The 17,071-nt window shown below is 40.8% G+C and overlaps 1 protein-coding gene across 1 annotated transcript in view; it reads left to right on the top strand.

Annotated features, from left to right (window-relative positions):
- The first annotated feature begins 8,066 nt into the window (after window positions 1-8,066).
- cmip (c-Maf inducing protein) overlaps window positions 8,067-17,071 on the top strand; it is a 63,573-nt gene continuing 54,568 nt past the window's right edge. The window contains exon 1 of the mRNA XM_030424810.1: window positions 8,067-9,104. Coding sequence (XP_030280670.1) covers window positions 8,775-9,104 — 330 coding nt within the window. The 5' untranslated portion in view covers window positions 8,067-8,774. The remainder of the gene's footprint in view (window positions 9,105-17,071) is intronic.

Here is a 17,071-nt window from a genome sequence, read left to right as displayed (position 1 = left end):
TCCCGGGGCGGTTCAGTGAAAAGAGGAGGCGTGTTCCGGCGCAAACGTTCACTGGTGCTATTTCGCTGTTTCAGAAAACACTTCCGCCACAGACCAGGAGAAAGCTGGTCTAAAGTCAGTGGCGCTTATTCAGATGCTATTTTAAGGGCGCATGCTTGGCCATAATGTAGCGTGTGCTCAACGTGCATACACTTTGCTTCTCTCATCTACAAGGAAGCAGTTCCCATTTTTGTAAACCATACAAAAAAAAGTTGGAAAGATTTAAACAGAAGAACTAATTCTTTTTCCCTCTGATATGCGACGCGCCCGCCGTAGCCGTGAGGGTCCGGGAGTGGCACTGCGCGATGTGCTCCTAGTGGAGCGGGTGGACGGAGATGGAGTTAGGGGAGGAGGAGGAAGGAGGAAGGGGCACAACAGGAGCAGATGGTGTGTTTGGAGACTTGAGGCGATGCGCCTGAGAGGCCACAGCAACATCACCACCCGGTCAAGATGGGCATTAATACCTTGCTGCATCCCGGACAGTGCGGTCCGGTCTGACAATGCTGCCACGGCGTGTAGTGGGTCTGGATCCTCTGCACCTTGGTGTTTGCGCTGCTCCCTCCTCAGCTGGCCGTTGCGCACTGCTCGGCCCGTGCGCACTGCCCCCGAGGCCCGGTGCGATGTCCTGGGTATGCCAGCCGTAGAAACAATTGTGGCAATTTCCTCCCACGCCCGTTTAACCAAAGCTAATTTGGATGGGTTTCTCCCATCCCCATACAATGCCACTTCTCGGTCTTTTACGGCCCTGATGAGAACGTCGGTCTCCTCGGCTGTGAACCGTTCCTGGCGTGCGCCTGGCAGATTCCCCATTATAATAGCAATCCGCCATGAAACAAGCGCGCCTGCTTTTAAAGGGAATGTGAGATGACACTCTGATTGGTTTATCGCACGTTACGCCCAAACCACACCTATGAATAATGTAGCTACTTCAGACCAGCCCATTTTAGATTTGCGTCAGGCGCAAGAGTTATTTATCCTGCCGGCATAATAGCGACAGCGCCTGAGATCCGCTCACAAAGCTACTTGCGTTTTGCATTTGACACTGGGTTTCAGATCGTTAAGATAGAGCCCTTTAAGTCACTCCGCCTCTTGCTGATGCCCAACTCTCTCACACTCCACTGCTCATCCCCCTGGTCAGAGCCGCGGTAAATCACCTCTGTATTGAATCCTGTCTTCAAACTGCCATCTGTCTGTCTCAGGCTGTGTTCTGTCCCTGTATTGTGTCCAGCTATGTTCACTAGGAAGCTGGTCAAGCTGAGCCAAAAGTGACCAAGGTGAAACTGACCAGACAGTCGACCTGGTTGAGAGGTTGTCAAAACCATTAGGGATTCTCCTCTGTGGACCATTTAGTATCCATTATACATTTCCTGTCAAAGTGACCGAGAGTTGATGGAATATCTTGTTCTGCACATGATGAATTCATAGCTGGTTAGTCCCACTTAGAAGCGGTCATGCTCTCTTCAGTAGGTTTTGTTCCATGAAAAATTTCTCCTGAATACTTTTAATGTAGGTGCAAAATGAAGGTGCTTTATGTGTTCTTCCTAAGGTAAAAATGTGTTTGCAGCAGTATACATTGTGTGTGTTGATCAGGAAAAGTCTAGACAAGGGATAAACAGGATTACGTAGCAGGACCAGGATGGAGGTTATTCAATTTAAGTGAGCTCTCGTGACCGCTCTGGGGCTAGGTCCTGTGACTAATGTGGGGTGGGGGAGGGGTTGCTGACAAGGCACTTAAGAATCAGGTACAAAATGATGTTTACAGTGAGATACTTAGTAATTGCTCAGACTGATCAATCCTCCACCTGTTGATTGAGATAACTGAGTGTTAGAAAGATTAAATGTGTTGTATCAGTCAACTGTGTGGTTCTATACAGAAATCTGTCATGTTATGAAGGTTTCGCACTGGACCTTTCAGACCCTTCAGGAAAGAAATATTTCCAGTTTCTACATATGTCATAGTTTTAGATGATTAGCTTATCCTAATTCAACATTTGCTGAAGGGGCTTTTCCATGCCAAGAATTGTGTAACTTTTGCAAGAAGTCTTGACACAATTATATTCAAACAAATTAAAAGTGGAATTCACGATCTTGCTCAATTTAGTGCATGTATAATGCTTTGCTGTACTTGGTTTGATATAACCAGCATAAATGTTGGCTAATATTCAACCCAAACACCAGAATAAATGTTGGCAATGAAAGTTTCTGCAAACCACAGACATGATCCACTATTTTACATTTTAACACCACTGTGCTTATGGTCTTATTAGGCAGGTACATGTACAAATGTGAACATGTCACTGGTTTGCAGAAATGGTAATAGTTAAAAACACGAAGAGAGAGAAAGTGATGTTGCCCAAAAGATTCTTCATCGTATCCACTTTCTACACTGCACTTGACACAACGGGCTGATCCTAAATAAAAAACAAGGACAAAGAGACCTGAGGAACTGACAATCCCAACAAACAGCAGACGCAGATTAACAAATGTCAACTGCAAGGCATCAGTGTCCATCCGCAATAGTTTCTTTTCTCTGAAGTCAATACTGTAATAGGTAAAAAGATTTCATTCAATCTTACTTCATTGTGAATCTCACTACAGTGTCTCTTTAAAAGCATTTCAGTTTTACGGCTTCCTTCCTTCAGACAATCAGTGTTGTATTGATTGGTTCAGTAAGAAAATACAGTATGTAATAAAGTTGTATCAGGTCCACTGACACTGTGCTCAAATGCTGACAACATCTTAAATTCACAAATGTAATATTTCTATGTAACGTTGTTCATTATGGATTTCCAGCACTAAATTTTAATGTCCTCAGATATCATTTACATTATTGCCAAATCAGTCCACCAGTCTGGCTCAATGACACATTACACTCTTACTGCATTTATTTCTTCCCCCTTTGGTTTTCATTGACTGTTGTCAAAACAGCAGACAGCCTGCTGACATGTTGTAACCCATCTACGGAACAATACTGGCTGGAGTACCGGTGGTGTTGCAGCAGGAGAGACTCCACTGATGGGGGACTGGGGGTGGAACAGAAAGAAAATAAGACTTGAAGAGAAGTGCAAGGTATCCCGGAGGAAACTTGTGGAAACTTCAGAAGTGTTGTGGTTCAGCCCCTTAAGCTAGTTTGCTGTGAAGCCTCTGTTCAGAGTCTCAGTCAAGCAAATCTTGCCAGAGGTAGCAAATATTCAACGAAAACTTTGAAGGCCAAAATGGAGAAGATTTCTGTGTGAACAGGAGTTGAACATGTCTCAGTTGGCTCTAAGGGAGCAGAAGGATACAGACTGTTGCACCTCGCTGCTCGCCTTAACTCTCACCAGCATTTTAAAAGCCTTTTTCCCTTGGGTTCATTCCTTTGTGAGTTTCAGAACGGTGGTGTGATGTCATCAAGCCAGACTTTTTCACCTGCATTTTACAGATGATATCATCCCTTCATGTGTAAAAGATAAGTGACGGTATATTTGACCTGAGGTTTGCTTTTCAGTTTGTTTTTGAAAAATAAAAATGGCTCTTTCCCATGTGTTTAGGTTATACACTATATGAAACGCTACGAGTTTACTGCCATTCAGTGGACACAAACCAAATCAATATAAAATATATTAAAATACGAATCGTATAGAATAAACAACAAAGTAAATTCATAGATAGTTGAACTTAAGTAAACCTGTCAAATGATCCTAAAAGCGATCCCAGTCTAGCGCAATGTACATTCAGTGCAGGCATGGTTTAATCTCTTTTGAATGGATATGTGCTGAATTCTTTTCCCCAAGTTATTCATTTTAATCTATAGGAGTGTGAACACACTGAAAAATTCATTTATTAGCTCACTTGAATTCGTTAATGCCTGCGCCCATTAGATGGAAAACACAATGGGTCCACATCATATAGTCTTACATGGTCCAAGTTCAAATTCAATAACAATATCCATTAAAATGGACACTTAACATTTGTTTTTCTGAGGAAATATCCAGGCAAAAAATTGGCATTTTATGACCTCAAAATACCTCTTCCTGAGAATAACAGGAAAAACTAATATAGTTTATATAAGTAATATAGTTATTTTTTTCTTACTTTATGCATATAATATAGTCAAAAGTTTCAATGAGTGCTGATGAACTCAATACTTTCAAAACACTCACCAAAACTCACCTTTATAAAATCGCTTTTAATGTATAACCTGTTTCTTTTCTTTCTATTTTACATGTGTGTTGTTTTTATACTTCTGTTTTAACCTGTAAAGCGTCTTTGAGTACCTGAAAAGTGCTATATAAAATAAATGTATTATTATTATTATTATTATTGATGTGGGCCCATGCAAAGAGCAAAATACATAAAATTACATAAACTTGCATGATTTCCAAGCTTATGGCATAAAAAACTATAATAAACTATATGTTACTGGATTTGAAATCACATTGACACCATGCTGCATCAATCATCCGGAGGCTGGCATGTAAGTGGCTCGGGGAGAAGGAAGAAAAAGTGATTCACCGATCACTCACTGGCTTCTTTAGGCTCTAGGGTGGGCTTAGAAGCACTTGTCTGATCAAATGAGTCGATCAACCGTCTGCTATCTCAGGATCTCTGGTGTAGAGGGAAAATGTTTTCTACTGTAAAATAAGAGTCTTTTTATGGATAAAAGCTTGAAAGAGCTGAGCAGTTTGTTGCCATTTTGTCACCATTTAATCAGAAAACTGTGTTTTGGACTAAATATATTACTGAATGGATCTACTAGACATTGGGAGTAGGAGAAGACAGTTTTTGTAGGAGTTTGCAGCAGGATTACACAAAAACTACTGAACAGATTGCTACCAAATGTAGGTGGAGGATGGGTCTCAGCCCAGAATTGACCCCATTAACTGTTGGTGTTGATCTTTCATTAGTTTCTCAGAGAATAATGCATGGACCTTAATGAAAATCCAGCATATTTAGGTGGTTGGTATTTTTGAGTGAGTACAGTTTGATGCAGATCTGGCAAGCTTAAATGGTGATTAGGAAGTTATTGGTGCGTTGAAATTAAGAGTGTGGGGGCGGGGCTACAGAATTTGATAATGGATAAGACTTGATTGAAATAAAGCTGACTGCTGGGCCTTGGCAGAGGTATGCACTGAGAGCTATTCTAGTTTACTAGAATCTGCTCTACATCTGTTATATATCTTATACTCTGTTGACCAGACTAGAAGACATACAAATTACGCTGTTCAAATGATGACAGCAAAAAATCATCGTCAATAATTGAACTAGACACCAGACCACACCCACCTTTGAACTTGGTCTTTAATTTTGTTGTCACTACACACCTGTAAAGTTTTGTGACTACATCTTACACCCTTATGGCACCATTACAGTGACAAAATCTATCCACAGACAGACAGACAGACATACTGATGGACACACACACACACACACACACACACACACACACACACACCTGTCAAAGAACTCAAAACTGCTTCTGGGGTAGTTCCCACTATAATAGGTGTTTCTCCAAGACCGCATTGTACCACGATGACACACAGATACGCCGACAGACACGAGGTGAAAAAAAACTACTCTGCTGCTGACGCAATCTTCATCCAGCCAGTGATGAGAGTATGAAGTCATTAGGACTGAAAGTATAGAACAGAACTTGTTTTTTGAGTACATGGAAACATGAGCAATGACTGATTCAGTGTGACTGAGAGTAAGGGTTAGGGATGTTTCTTAAAGTGGTGATAAATCTCTGCCTACATGTGGCAAGGCTGTAACTCAAACTCCAAACCTGACATGGTGGAATTTTATCACTGGGAGTAGCAGAACTGATAAAGTCAGCTAATGGCCCCTAGAGGCTGTAATATTCATTACACTCAACAATATCAATATTCAGATTATATAACATGTTGTTGCTCCTGTTATTCTTATTGCTTGTAGTGCTAACGTGTAATGTTTAACTTCAAGGCGGTACTACAGAAAAGATCATAACTAAATTGAAATGGGTCCTTCCTCTGAGGAACATGAATTACACAGTATCTCATGCATGTGGACACTTATCTTCAATAAGGTTCATCCAATAGCCACTGCAAATTATGCATAATTAAAAACTGCATGTTGAATTCAAACCTGTTTATCTCACCATATGGACCATACGGGGTGAACTCATCGATTGTCCAAAATGAAAAGAGGTTCATTGTCGGGGGAGAATGACTGTGGTTTTTCACAGGAATCTGTAGGATTAATTTAGCTAAAACTATGTACAAGTGAAAATGTTGGGCACATGATGATGCAAGCAATGTTCATCCTAAATGTATGTTCAAACAGGATGTGAAGCAGTTTTCGGTGCAACTGCATGCAAGAATAAGAGAAAGACATTTGGTGGGTATTTTATAAGCTCATTCAATATAGATAGATGTAAAAGTTTCAATTTGACTAGATTTAGGCAAAAGCTATGATAGCTTGTTTAGCTTTTAAGGTGTTATTTGTTAAATATAACCAGAATTCAAAGATGGCTCCAAAAATAAAGAGGGCAGCATATCAGAATAACCAACAACTGCTGCTCTTTGCTAAGCTTATTAGCTATTGGTACAGTTAGCTGTGGAGCCAGTGGCCCCAGGGTTTGCCTGGACTGGGACCTTGGATCACTGAGGGAGTCACCAGGCAACTTGTCAGATCTTAACTGGGCTTAGTAGCCTGAATATGGCTTGATACCAAACCAGGACTGAACATAGCCTCCGAAACCAATGGAGGTCAGTTTGAAGACAGGGATACAGTATGGAGGAGATTTACAGCAGCTCTGACCGGGTCTTAGACTTGGGGGATGAGAATAAACTGTAGCCATGCAGAGGGGGAGGAGCAAGAGGGAGCTGGGCATTAGCCGTGGGAAAAAACTGTGTGTACCACTGGAATACCTTCAATACGTAGATATCACTGCAACACAACACATGGGAGATGTATGTGACCGATCTATTTGACATAACATCAACTCTGTTGTTTCTTCACATTCTGATGAATATGTTAGTTCTTTTTTTGAATGTCTTTAACTAAGATTCTGGCTATGTCTTAGTTTTAAATTGCTCCTTTAACAGTATAAGTCTAATTGAATAGTGTGGAAGACATGAGACATTTTAGATCCTGAGCTATGGCCCTGAAGGACAAATGCCATCTTGAATGATTCTTCTTTTTAGTCTTGAGGGAACAGTTTATATGCTTTATATTGTATCCAGCGCTGAGTGTTGTATTGACCAATAAAAATGTACTTTCCACAATGACCATGTTGTAATTATAAGGAAAAATGACGCAGAATAGAATCCAGGAAACAGGGTATGTTTTCATGCAGTATCTTGCCTCAAAACAGATTTATATCAACCCTTAGAGTGTTTAAACTGAACCTTAGTGACATCACATCCTGGCTCTTCCCTCCAAGTAACCCGCATGTTGATGTGTCAGCACCTTGTCACTCATCATCTCTGTCCTCCTTCCCTGGAAAAGGATGTGGAAGTCATCTAGTGGCGGGGGTCACTGGTCTTAAATACACTTTGAAATGTCTACTTGAGTATTTCCATTTTATGCGACTTTTTACCTCCCTTCTACTACAATTAAGAGGGAAATGTTGTACTTTACAGATTCAGATAATTCAAACAAAATATAAAGCAATTGTTATGTAAAATGATATCTTAAGATAAAACTGAATAGATCTTTGAGAGAAAATTCACAAGCTACCCGACAGAATAATTGTAACCCAATCATATAATAGATACATTATTATACATCATGAGTACTTTTGGTACTTTCAAAATATTTTATTGCCAAAACTACAAATTTACAATACATGACTTTCACTGAGTCGCTAAGTATTTATTTCGGTGCTACTGTTGCTTCATATACGCGCAGTTACTGACTTTAATCTCTGATGTCGACACTGCATCATTTCCAGCGAAAGGAAAAGTGGTGGATTCTCTGGAACTCCCTGCACCCTCCTCCATTTTTTTGTGCGCGGGGGGGGAGTTGGCGGAGGAGGAGAGGGAGGAGGAGGGGAGAGGTGAGCGTGCGCCCTCGGCAGACAGTCAAGCGCAAAAGACACACGGCTCATCCGCTCGCCTCCCCATTGACGTCAGTCCGGTATCACATGAACTAGGAGGGACCAATCGGCGCGGAGCTGCCGGAGAGTGCTGGCTCCTTTACACCAAGATAGGGGAAAAGACTGAATAAAAGGAAACCGTGCCAGGGAGCCTGTAATGACCACAAAACCTAACGGAGGAGACGAGACTTGCCGCCTTTGGATATTTGTGTCGTTTAGGCGCTACTCCCATGCTTTCCTCGCTGTGGATTATTGTGTTGGGCCGCGGGGCGGACGGAATGGATAAGGCCATGGCCCTAACATATTGAATAGCCCGTCGGTGGTAAGGGGGAGGCAAGACGCGCACCGTGGAGACAATTCATGGGGCATTGTACGGGGAGGAAAATGGTGGATTATTTGCACTGTACCATGAAAACCTTAGTCCGTCTTGATATCCTGCCATAAGACAGTCGGGTGGTGTATCTGCGCCTGTCTACAGCCACTGAGTCCTGTTAAAGCGGTTGGTAGGTAGGTACAACCCCCCCCCCCCCCCCCCCCCCCCCTCTCGGGCTCGATCCCAACGACCTTATCCATTTGTATTTTTGATATATATGTCGGATTGTTGTTTGGTCGCAACGCGTTCACCCTCCCCTGCCTGAGAGGAACATTTGGAAACAATAAACTGCTGGATTATTGAACCATGGATTTCAACAGCGGCAGCGGTGGCGGCGGCGGGGGCAACGAGCTGCACAACAACCAGTTTTATCAGTGTGAGGAGAACAAGCCTCTGCTGGGGGAGATGTCGGAAGGTAATAATAACACCAAGCTCGGTGCGGGGCCGTGCAAGAGAACCCTGCACCACTGCAGCAGCAGCGGGATGCGATACAAGCTGCTCCACGAGGGGGACATCCAAGTGTGCGTGGTCAAACACCCCCGCACCTTCCTCAGCAAGATCCTCACCTCCAAATTCTTGCGGAGATGGGAGCCGCACCACCTCACGCTCACAGAGAGCAGCCTGACCTCGGCCACCGTAAGTTGCTTTCGTGTGTGTGTGTGTGTGTGTGTGTGTTATAATGTGCTGCGTTTCACATTCCACAGGCAGCTTTGGCGTTTGTCTTTTCTTGTCTGGACGCAGCAGTCGCACACTGAGATTACGCACTGTCTGTTGTTGACGCAGTTTACAAGAAGGCAGCGTGGCACTGCCTCCATCGGCCGCTCTGTTGATAATATCGGCGACACTGTTGCTGTGGCCTACATTCACCGCTCTCCATCACTTCCGCGTACAACACTGTACTGTACCTGTGACCTCACCTGGTTCTCACAGGGACGCACAAGGCCCCCCCAAGTGGAGCTGTCTGAAACCTGTGGATGTGTGTTTTAGGGTTCTATGTGTGTCTTTATGTGTCTCTTTGGGACCATTGTTCCCAGGATGCTTTGAGAGGATTGATTTGAATAATTCATCAAAAGATCTGAGTCCCAGGAAATAAAAACCCTCAGCAGGGGGTCAGAGGGCCTGTTGTGTCATGAAACCAGCTGAGAACCCCTACTGCACCATTCTGCATCCCCATAACACACTGGTGTTTATGTTTTGCATTCTGACAGTCTTCTGGAAGGATTACAGGAGAGAGAGAAAGGATGATGCTCTGGTAATGTGCCACTTCAATAATATTAGTATTATTGTGTTATAACAACAGTACAAGACATTTTAGCTTCAGGGATACATAGACAATTTTTCCATGTTGCTGATATGGTAATCTATATGTTCTGTTGTTCTCAGTCTAATCAGTTCAATGCCAACAGGTGTGTACAGTATGTCATCATAAATATTCCTCCTGTCACCAGAATTAAATATGGCATTTTGTTTTACTATAAACCACTAATATGTTTAAACTTGTACCTGCTATAAGTATCATATTGACTTTTCTACAATTTGTGTCATTTTACGTTAACATTCACATCCAGAGGTGGACAGGATGGTGGCGATGTGAAAGCAGGGCGAGATGGCTGCTAAGCCAGACATTAGAGTTGCAGTGACTAGTCAATTAATGAACTAGCCAATTGAAATAAAATTAATCAGAGAAGAAACATGAATTGCCAACATTTGTTCTCGAGATTGTATAGAAATATGCATGGATATTGTAATACCCAATGGTAAAGTGATAAATGAAAAGGTGTGTGTAAAGTGTGTATATGAGAGACCTCTAGACAGTAACAAAATTATATATGTTTTCAGAAACTCTAGATTTATTATTTTGCTTAATATAAAATATCCTCACTATTTTCTATACTAACGTAAACACATAAAGTTTACAAGCACAAAAGCCAGGAGGAATCATAGACACCACAGGAGTCAAGTCAGTGGTAATCAGTGGTAAGTGTTAGTTATTAAGCAGTATAATGCCAAAATAACAAAAGCCTTTATTTCCCCTTCTGTTGATATCAACACATCTGACATTTTCCATAAAGCCTGGCCGATTGTTTTATCATCACACCTCGTTAGAGGCTTTTTGGATGTTTGCCTATCACAACCATGCTGCAGGAGTTTGCTCAATTGTTAACTGTGGTTTGCAATCTCTTGGAAACTCTTATCATTGCAGAAAAGACTTGTGGATGTAGCTCAGGCTAAACACACCTGAACTTGGCCTATGTGCTTGTTTTAAGGGGATTAATGCATTTTTAAAGCTGCTACACAATAGATCTTAATTATTTATCACAATAAAGGATAACCCTTTAATGGAAAATCTTTAACATCTAAACTGATTGACGGTTGGTTAATCTGTCATTCGGATTAATTGTGGCTTCATTAATTTTTTCTCATTATCACTGATTACTTGTTGATTGCTGATATTCATAAGCTTGTTTTTGAGTGTGTTACTTGGTGACAGAAGTTAGTGACACACTGAAAGGGTATTCATTAATCAAAGAATCCATGAAAAATGTTTGGGTAGATGACACTTGATCATTATGCATTATGTAATGGAGGCTTTCCTCCGTTGTTAGCATACACTGGCTACGATGATAAAACTGATGGCTGAGTTCCTTGTTTGTTGTTCCTGTTTGCTTGCATGCATTACAAGCTCTGTGCTACTGTTGACTTTTGGGCATCGACATTAGGCACACTTACATGTAATATAGCCTGCTGATTAGCTTATGGCTAAGGGGATGCTGTTTGAGGCTGTTAACCATTGTTGGGGGTAATGTAATTCAAAGTAATTTAGCATTCCTCAATTCACTAATCACACTACAGTTACAAATCAAATGATTGTGTTGTTACTTGCATCAAATAAGTTCCTTGATAACCTGCATAATGGGTGGATAGAGACAAATCATCAAACTTGCCTTTTGATGCATGGAGACAAATGGTGCAAGAGCCTTTCCCCATTAGGTAAAATAAGTGCTTTAGTGATAAGCACATCAAACAAGCTAGTCTATACTTCTACTATAAGGCCATTGTTTTGCATGCTAGCTCCTCAATTACATTTCTTTGGCCTGTTAAGCAGCTCATATGCCCTTTAAGAGCATTAAGGAAATCTTTTATGTATGTCCTCCCCATTAGAATATGGTTTATATCTGGGCATATCTAAGCTGTAATGTTATAATTTAATTGTGTGACGATGCGTCCAGAGAATGCTGCAAAGTCACCCAAATCTAACGTGAAGTAATGTAATAATTTACTTTCTACAGGAACTAAAGAAGTAAAGTAATGCATTACTTTAAAAAAAGGAAATGAGAAATGTGCAAACAAACAAGTATTGCGTTGCAAAAACCTAAACAGCATTGTTTTTGGTGAAAATGTATTTAAAAGGTTTTGCACCTAGTATAGAGTATAGAATATAGAAGATTATAAAATGGGATTAAGGACAATTATTATTGATTATACCATCCTATTTAAAACTTCCACTCCACTACATTTTGGAGGAAACCATTGCATTTTTTACTCCACTACATTTATATTATAATTTTGGTTACTAGGTACTTTACAGATTATTGCATCAGAGCTAAAGCAATGGATTATTATATTTATTTGTTTAATCCTCAACAAAATCAATCATTCCAATAATGATATCAATTTTGAATATATATATATATGTACATTTATTGCCAGAAAACTTAAATCTTTTACTCAGTATTATATATATTTATATATGTATATATGTGTGCAAATATATATTCTGACCACATTTCCCAGATTTGAGTTTAAATGGTTTGGTGTGAGCTCCACTGCATATTAGTGAGTCTCTATTGATTGTGGCTGCTGTGTGAAAAATGCGTAGGTTTTTTCTGCGAATATATATAAGGCTATTTTTCCAATTAACCACCAACCAGAAAGTATGTGGCAGTATGTCAGTACACTCTTGAGACAGTATGTCATTTCTGCCGTAAGGGTCCTTCAAATAAAACAAAACATGTGAGCAGCGTCGGATCATTTGAATTGTTGTCAGACATTTTGAAGTTAGGGACGGTTAGTTATTCCAGGAAAATTATTTTCTTATATTTGTAAAAAAAACTCATAACATCCCAACAGCAAATAATTAATAGAATACTCTGAGAAAAAAATCTAGTATCTTTGGGAATCACAGGCTTATAAAAAGCCCATTACATTTTTTCCATTTGAAAACTAACAATAGCCATTTTCTTTGTTTAAATGAATTATGATTATGTGAGGTGTTTTTCTTTTTAATGTGAGCCATTAGCCTATACGCCTGTTGTTTACCAGCTAGCCAACTCAATAGCACAAAGCCTCTGCCAAAAACTGAGTGATCGGCTTGGGCAGTGACGGACTGTCGTTCAGCAGCTAACCCAGTTAGCACAATGCACATATCCACAGCAGAGTGCAGTAACTGGTATGTGGGAAAGCTTTTTCTCTGCTTCTATAATACTGACATCTTTATATGTGTTTTGACAGGTACAACAAACTCAATGTTATTCAGAGCTGTAGCAATTAGAAAACCAGTCAATTAGTTGATCAAAAGAAAATGAGCTGCCAGCTATTTGGATAATCGATTGTTTCATTAAGTTTTCAAACAAATAGTTTCCGCCTCTTAAATGTGAGCATTTGCTGCTTTTCTTTGACTTTTATGACAGTAAATGGAGGGTCTTTGTATTTAGGAATGTTATTTGGACAAAAGAAGCAATCTGAACTTGAAAAATGAATCTTGGAAATAATTGGTAGATTAACTGATAGTGAAAATAGTTGTTGCAGCTGGTGACGGCCTCTATACAGCAATCATTTGTCTACGAGTTGGCTTGTCAGCGATGTCCCATATTCTTTGCTCTGTAAAGGCTGAAATATGAGGAAGAGGGTTTTGTTCAGGGCGAAGCATGAATGTGCATTTCCTGAAAGGAGCTGTTGTGCTCAGTGTTGAACAGAGTGGTTATGTGGGCAGAAGAACAATGCTGAACCATTTGCTCTGCTTTCTCACAGAGAGACTACTTCCAGCAAAGAGGCAAAGAGCGTTGACTCTGTGTCTCCAACAACATCCACACACTGTAAATAACTGAGATGATTGTGAGAAAAGAGCTTTGTGAAAGTGAGTGTGGCTGCTAAGAGGGTTTATTAGCTTCAATAGCAAAAGTTGCAGCAATTGTTTAAGCCATCCCCATTTCCCAAAAACTTAAATCCTGCCTGTTAATTTGTTCTCATTTTTGGAAGTTAAATAGAACATTGAATTGTGTCAGTCAGTGTTAAATGTAGTTGTTAAATTCTTTATTTTATTTTTGGACAATGCTTCATTCCCACTAAATGACTGTGTTTTCCTTAATGTACAAAGTTAGAGAGAAATCTCACTGGGCAATAAGCCAGAGTTGTCACTCAATTTTCTTTCCTCTCTATAGACCTGCCTGCCACGTCTGTAAAGAAACTGAACATACATTCTATTTACGTAAGAAGGGCGCTAGTGCGAGCAAGCACTTCCTGTGTTGCGCCTCGCTCGCAAGAGGCCTGAGATGAAAGGAAAGGCTCATTATTTGTAGCAAGGCGCAACAGTGGGTCCTTTTAGAAATCAATCAGTTAGACCTGAGTGTCTTCTGGTAACATCACTTTGCCCATCTGTTTTAATGATGTCACTGTTTCTCAGGATTGGTTTGATCGTCTTTACTTTGATTCCACTGAGTCTTTTTGTGTTAGATTAATTGTCATCAAATACAGAGGCCATAACAACAAACATAGAAGTGTTCCTGTTGTCTTTGTGTCTGGGTGTGTGTGTGTGTGTGTGTAAGCAATAAGAAATAAGAAAGATGTATCGCTGTTTGTACATGTCTACAGTGTTGCAGTTTCAGTTGCCGTCAATTTAGCCAAAACAAAAGAAAACCACAGCCTCTTCCTTTATTGGGGGAACACACCATTTGAGACGACACCTCGACTGCTTTTCGCTCTAAATGAAAAATCTTTCTCTGATGACTTTATAACAAGAATGGCCAAAGTGAGGCCCACAGGCCAAAGTTGGCCAGCCAGTTGTTTCTAGCACAAATAAAAAATAGAGTCATTAAAAAATAATTGGGATGAATCACCTTTCATACTGTTTTATTTTTTGTGAGTTAAAAGTGCTTGTTAAATATGCAGGCCCCTAGCTATTATTATTTTTCATAATCCGAGCACAACGATCAGTGTGTCAGTCAATTAAGGGAACCTGGGATTCTGGTACTACGGAAGCCCTGACAGGCAAGTGAGAAAAATACATTTAAGGAATTTGGAAAGATTTACATGAAGGGTTAATTTCATAAACTAGTGCAGTGCCCGTAGGAAGCATGTATTCCTATAGAAGAGTGGGAGGTTAAGCAGCTTTTTCATGGATGGCCAAATGAGGCTGTGTTTGAAGGTGGGACGTCAGAGATATAATTGGCTGTTTTTGACTACTTTTGATTATACCATTATATTTCACCTTAAAAACTATTTACCTTGCCTTACTTGGTGTCATTAATTTCAGCACAACCTCACATGTGTGACTGTACAGTTATTTTTTTCATTTTAACATATTATATTAACACTATGGACCTAAAATCACAAAATAACATAAAATCACAGTAGGAAAAAGTTGGATTTTTTATTGTGAAAACCACAAACAGTTTAATGAACCAATTGCATTAGTTATAATGCAAATATAAATTGTTGTTTGCTAAATTGGTTTTTGAAATTTACAAAGTTATATGTAACTATTTACATTTAAATGCAGGCAATGCCTCAGGCTCCTCAGCTCATTCCTGCCTGTTCCACATCCTTGGTTTGCCTCACAACACGACTCCACTACACACTAAACACACTACACCAAACACTACATAACACACTAACTATACACTCCAAACACGCTATATGTCACAAATCTCTCAACTCTCAAAACTCGCTATCTCTGTCGCCGTCTCCAACACGTCACTGCTGCTGTCAATCATCTGCCGATGTCCCTCCCACACCTTACTGTTCCTCAACAACCAAACTTGCTGCTTGGACACTTTCGTGACAAAAGCACATTTTTACTGTTTCTTCCTGCACCAGACACAAAGCAAACGTGACGGCAATGTTCGCGAAAAAGCGTGTTGGACATTATTTACCCTAAATCCGGTTTTGGACGTGCCGGTGGATCCGGTCCGGCGACTCGGGAAGTGGGCCGTGTGGGTTGGCTAGCCGCTAGCTACACACGAACATCCACAGATTCCGATTCCACTTTGTTGTCCGCGCGTCTCCGGATCTCCTCAGACCCGAACAGACTCGGTCCGGACTCGTTTAATCTCATTAATCCACAACAGTCAGTTTAGATGCACAGAACAGAACAGAACGGGACCGAACCGCCGGCAAAATCCCGGTCCAGCTCGTGCCGCTGCAGGTATAAATCTGCTTGTTTCTTCTGGTATGTCGTGGGCTTGAGCTCTGCAGTGATTGGCTCTGGTGCGCACGTGGCCACGGTGTGCAGTGATTGGCTCTGGTGCGCACGTGGCCACGGTGTGCAGTGATTGGCTCTGGTGCGCACATGGCCACGGTGTGCAGTGATTGGCTCTGGTGCGCACGTGACTGTGGTGGCTCCGGTGGACAATGCTCGGCGGAATTTGTAAAGCATTTATGAAATAATTTATTCACGGTATCATTGCAGTCCAATTAAATGCTTAGATGCACACCACTGAACCACGCAGCAGCCATGTTGAAAGTCTCAGGTCAGTCTGATCCTGATCCGCAGAGATATTTGAGGCACAGATACATACACACACACACACACACACACACACACACACACACACACACACACACACACAGACAGACAGACAAACAGAGATTCCTTGCTTTTATAGAGAGATAAAGGAGAAAAAAATCCCTGTTTAGAGACTGTGAAAATGGATCATTGGAATGTATTTTTCTCACCTGCCTCTAAAAGCTTCTGTATAGTACTATTTTGCATCTTAACAACACGTATGTGCCTGCTTCTGGCTAGTTGTCAGCCACAAAGTTTCAGCTCTGGCCCTCTGTGTGGAAAAATTTCAGCACACTTGCTCTATAAATTCAGAAAAAATGTGCATTATCATTACAAATGTCTGAAGCTCAATGCACATGCTGGCGAGACGCTCCAAGACTGTGTAGGAGGTGAAAGGTTTCATTTTTACAATGTATGAAAGCCACAAGCAAAAGCACTGGCTTAATTCCCACAGAGCTCTCGTCCACTCTGCTCCATTGTGTAAAGGAGCTTTAAACAAATTAAATGTAAGGTAAATACAGGGGGGTAAGGAATTACTATGTCATGTGTATAGTAGCAAAATCCAAACTGCCTAATCAGACCAGAGTATAAAATAAGGCTGTGCAATTTATCAAATATAATTAAATCACAGTATGGTCAAGAGCAATATCCAAGAAGAAGCTTTTGTTTTTTGTAAAGATTAAATGTGTAGTAAACACCATTATAATGAACTAGTGCAGAGCTGCACTGATGTCCTGGCCTACAAATGTTGGTCTCCAGATGGTACCGACCCCAACAAATGTCATAGCGTCATGATACTCACTGGATTTTTTTTTTTTTT

Source organism: Sparus aurata, chromosome 8 (genome assembly GCF_900880675.1).
Source record: "Sparus aurata chromosome 8, fSpaAur1.1, whole genome shotgun sequence".
Taxonomy (NCBI): Eukaryota; Metazoa; Chordata; class Actinopteri; order Spariformes; family Sparidae; genus Sparus; species Sparus aurata.
The sequence above is the reverse complement of the archived record's forward strand: the minus strand, read 5'-3'. Positions and strand labels throughout refer to the sequence as shown.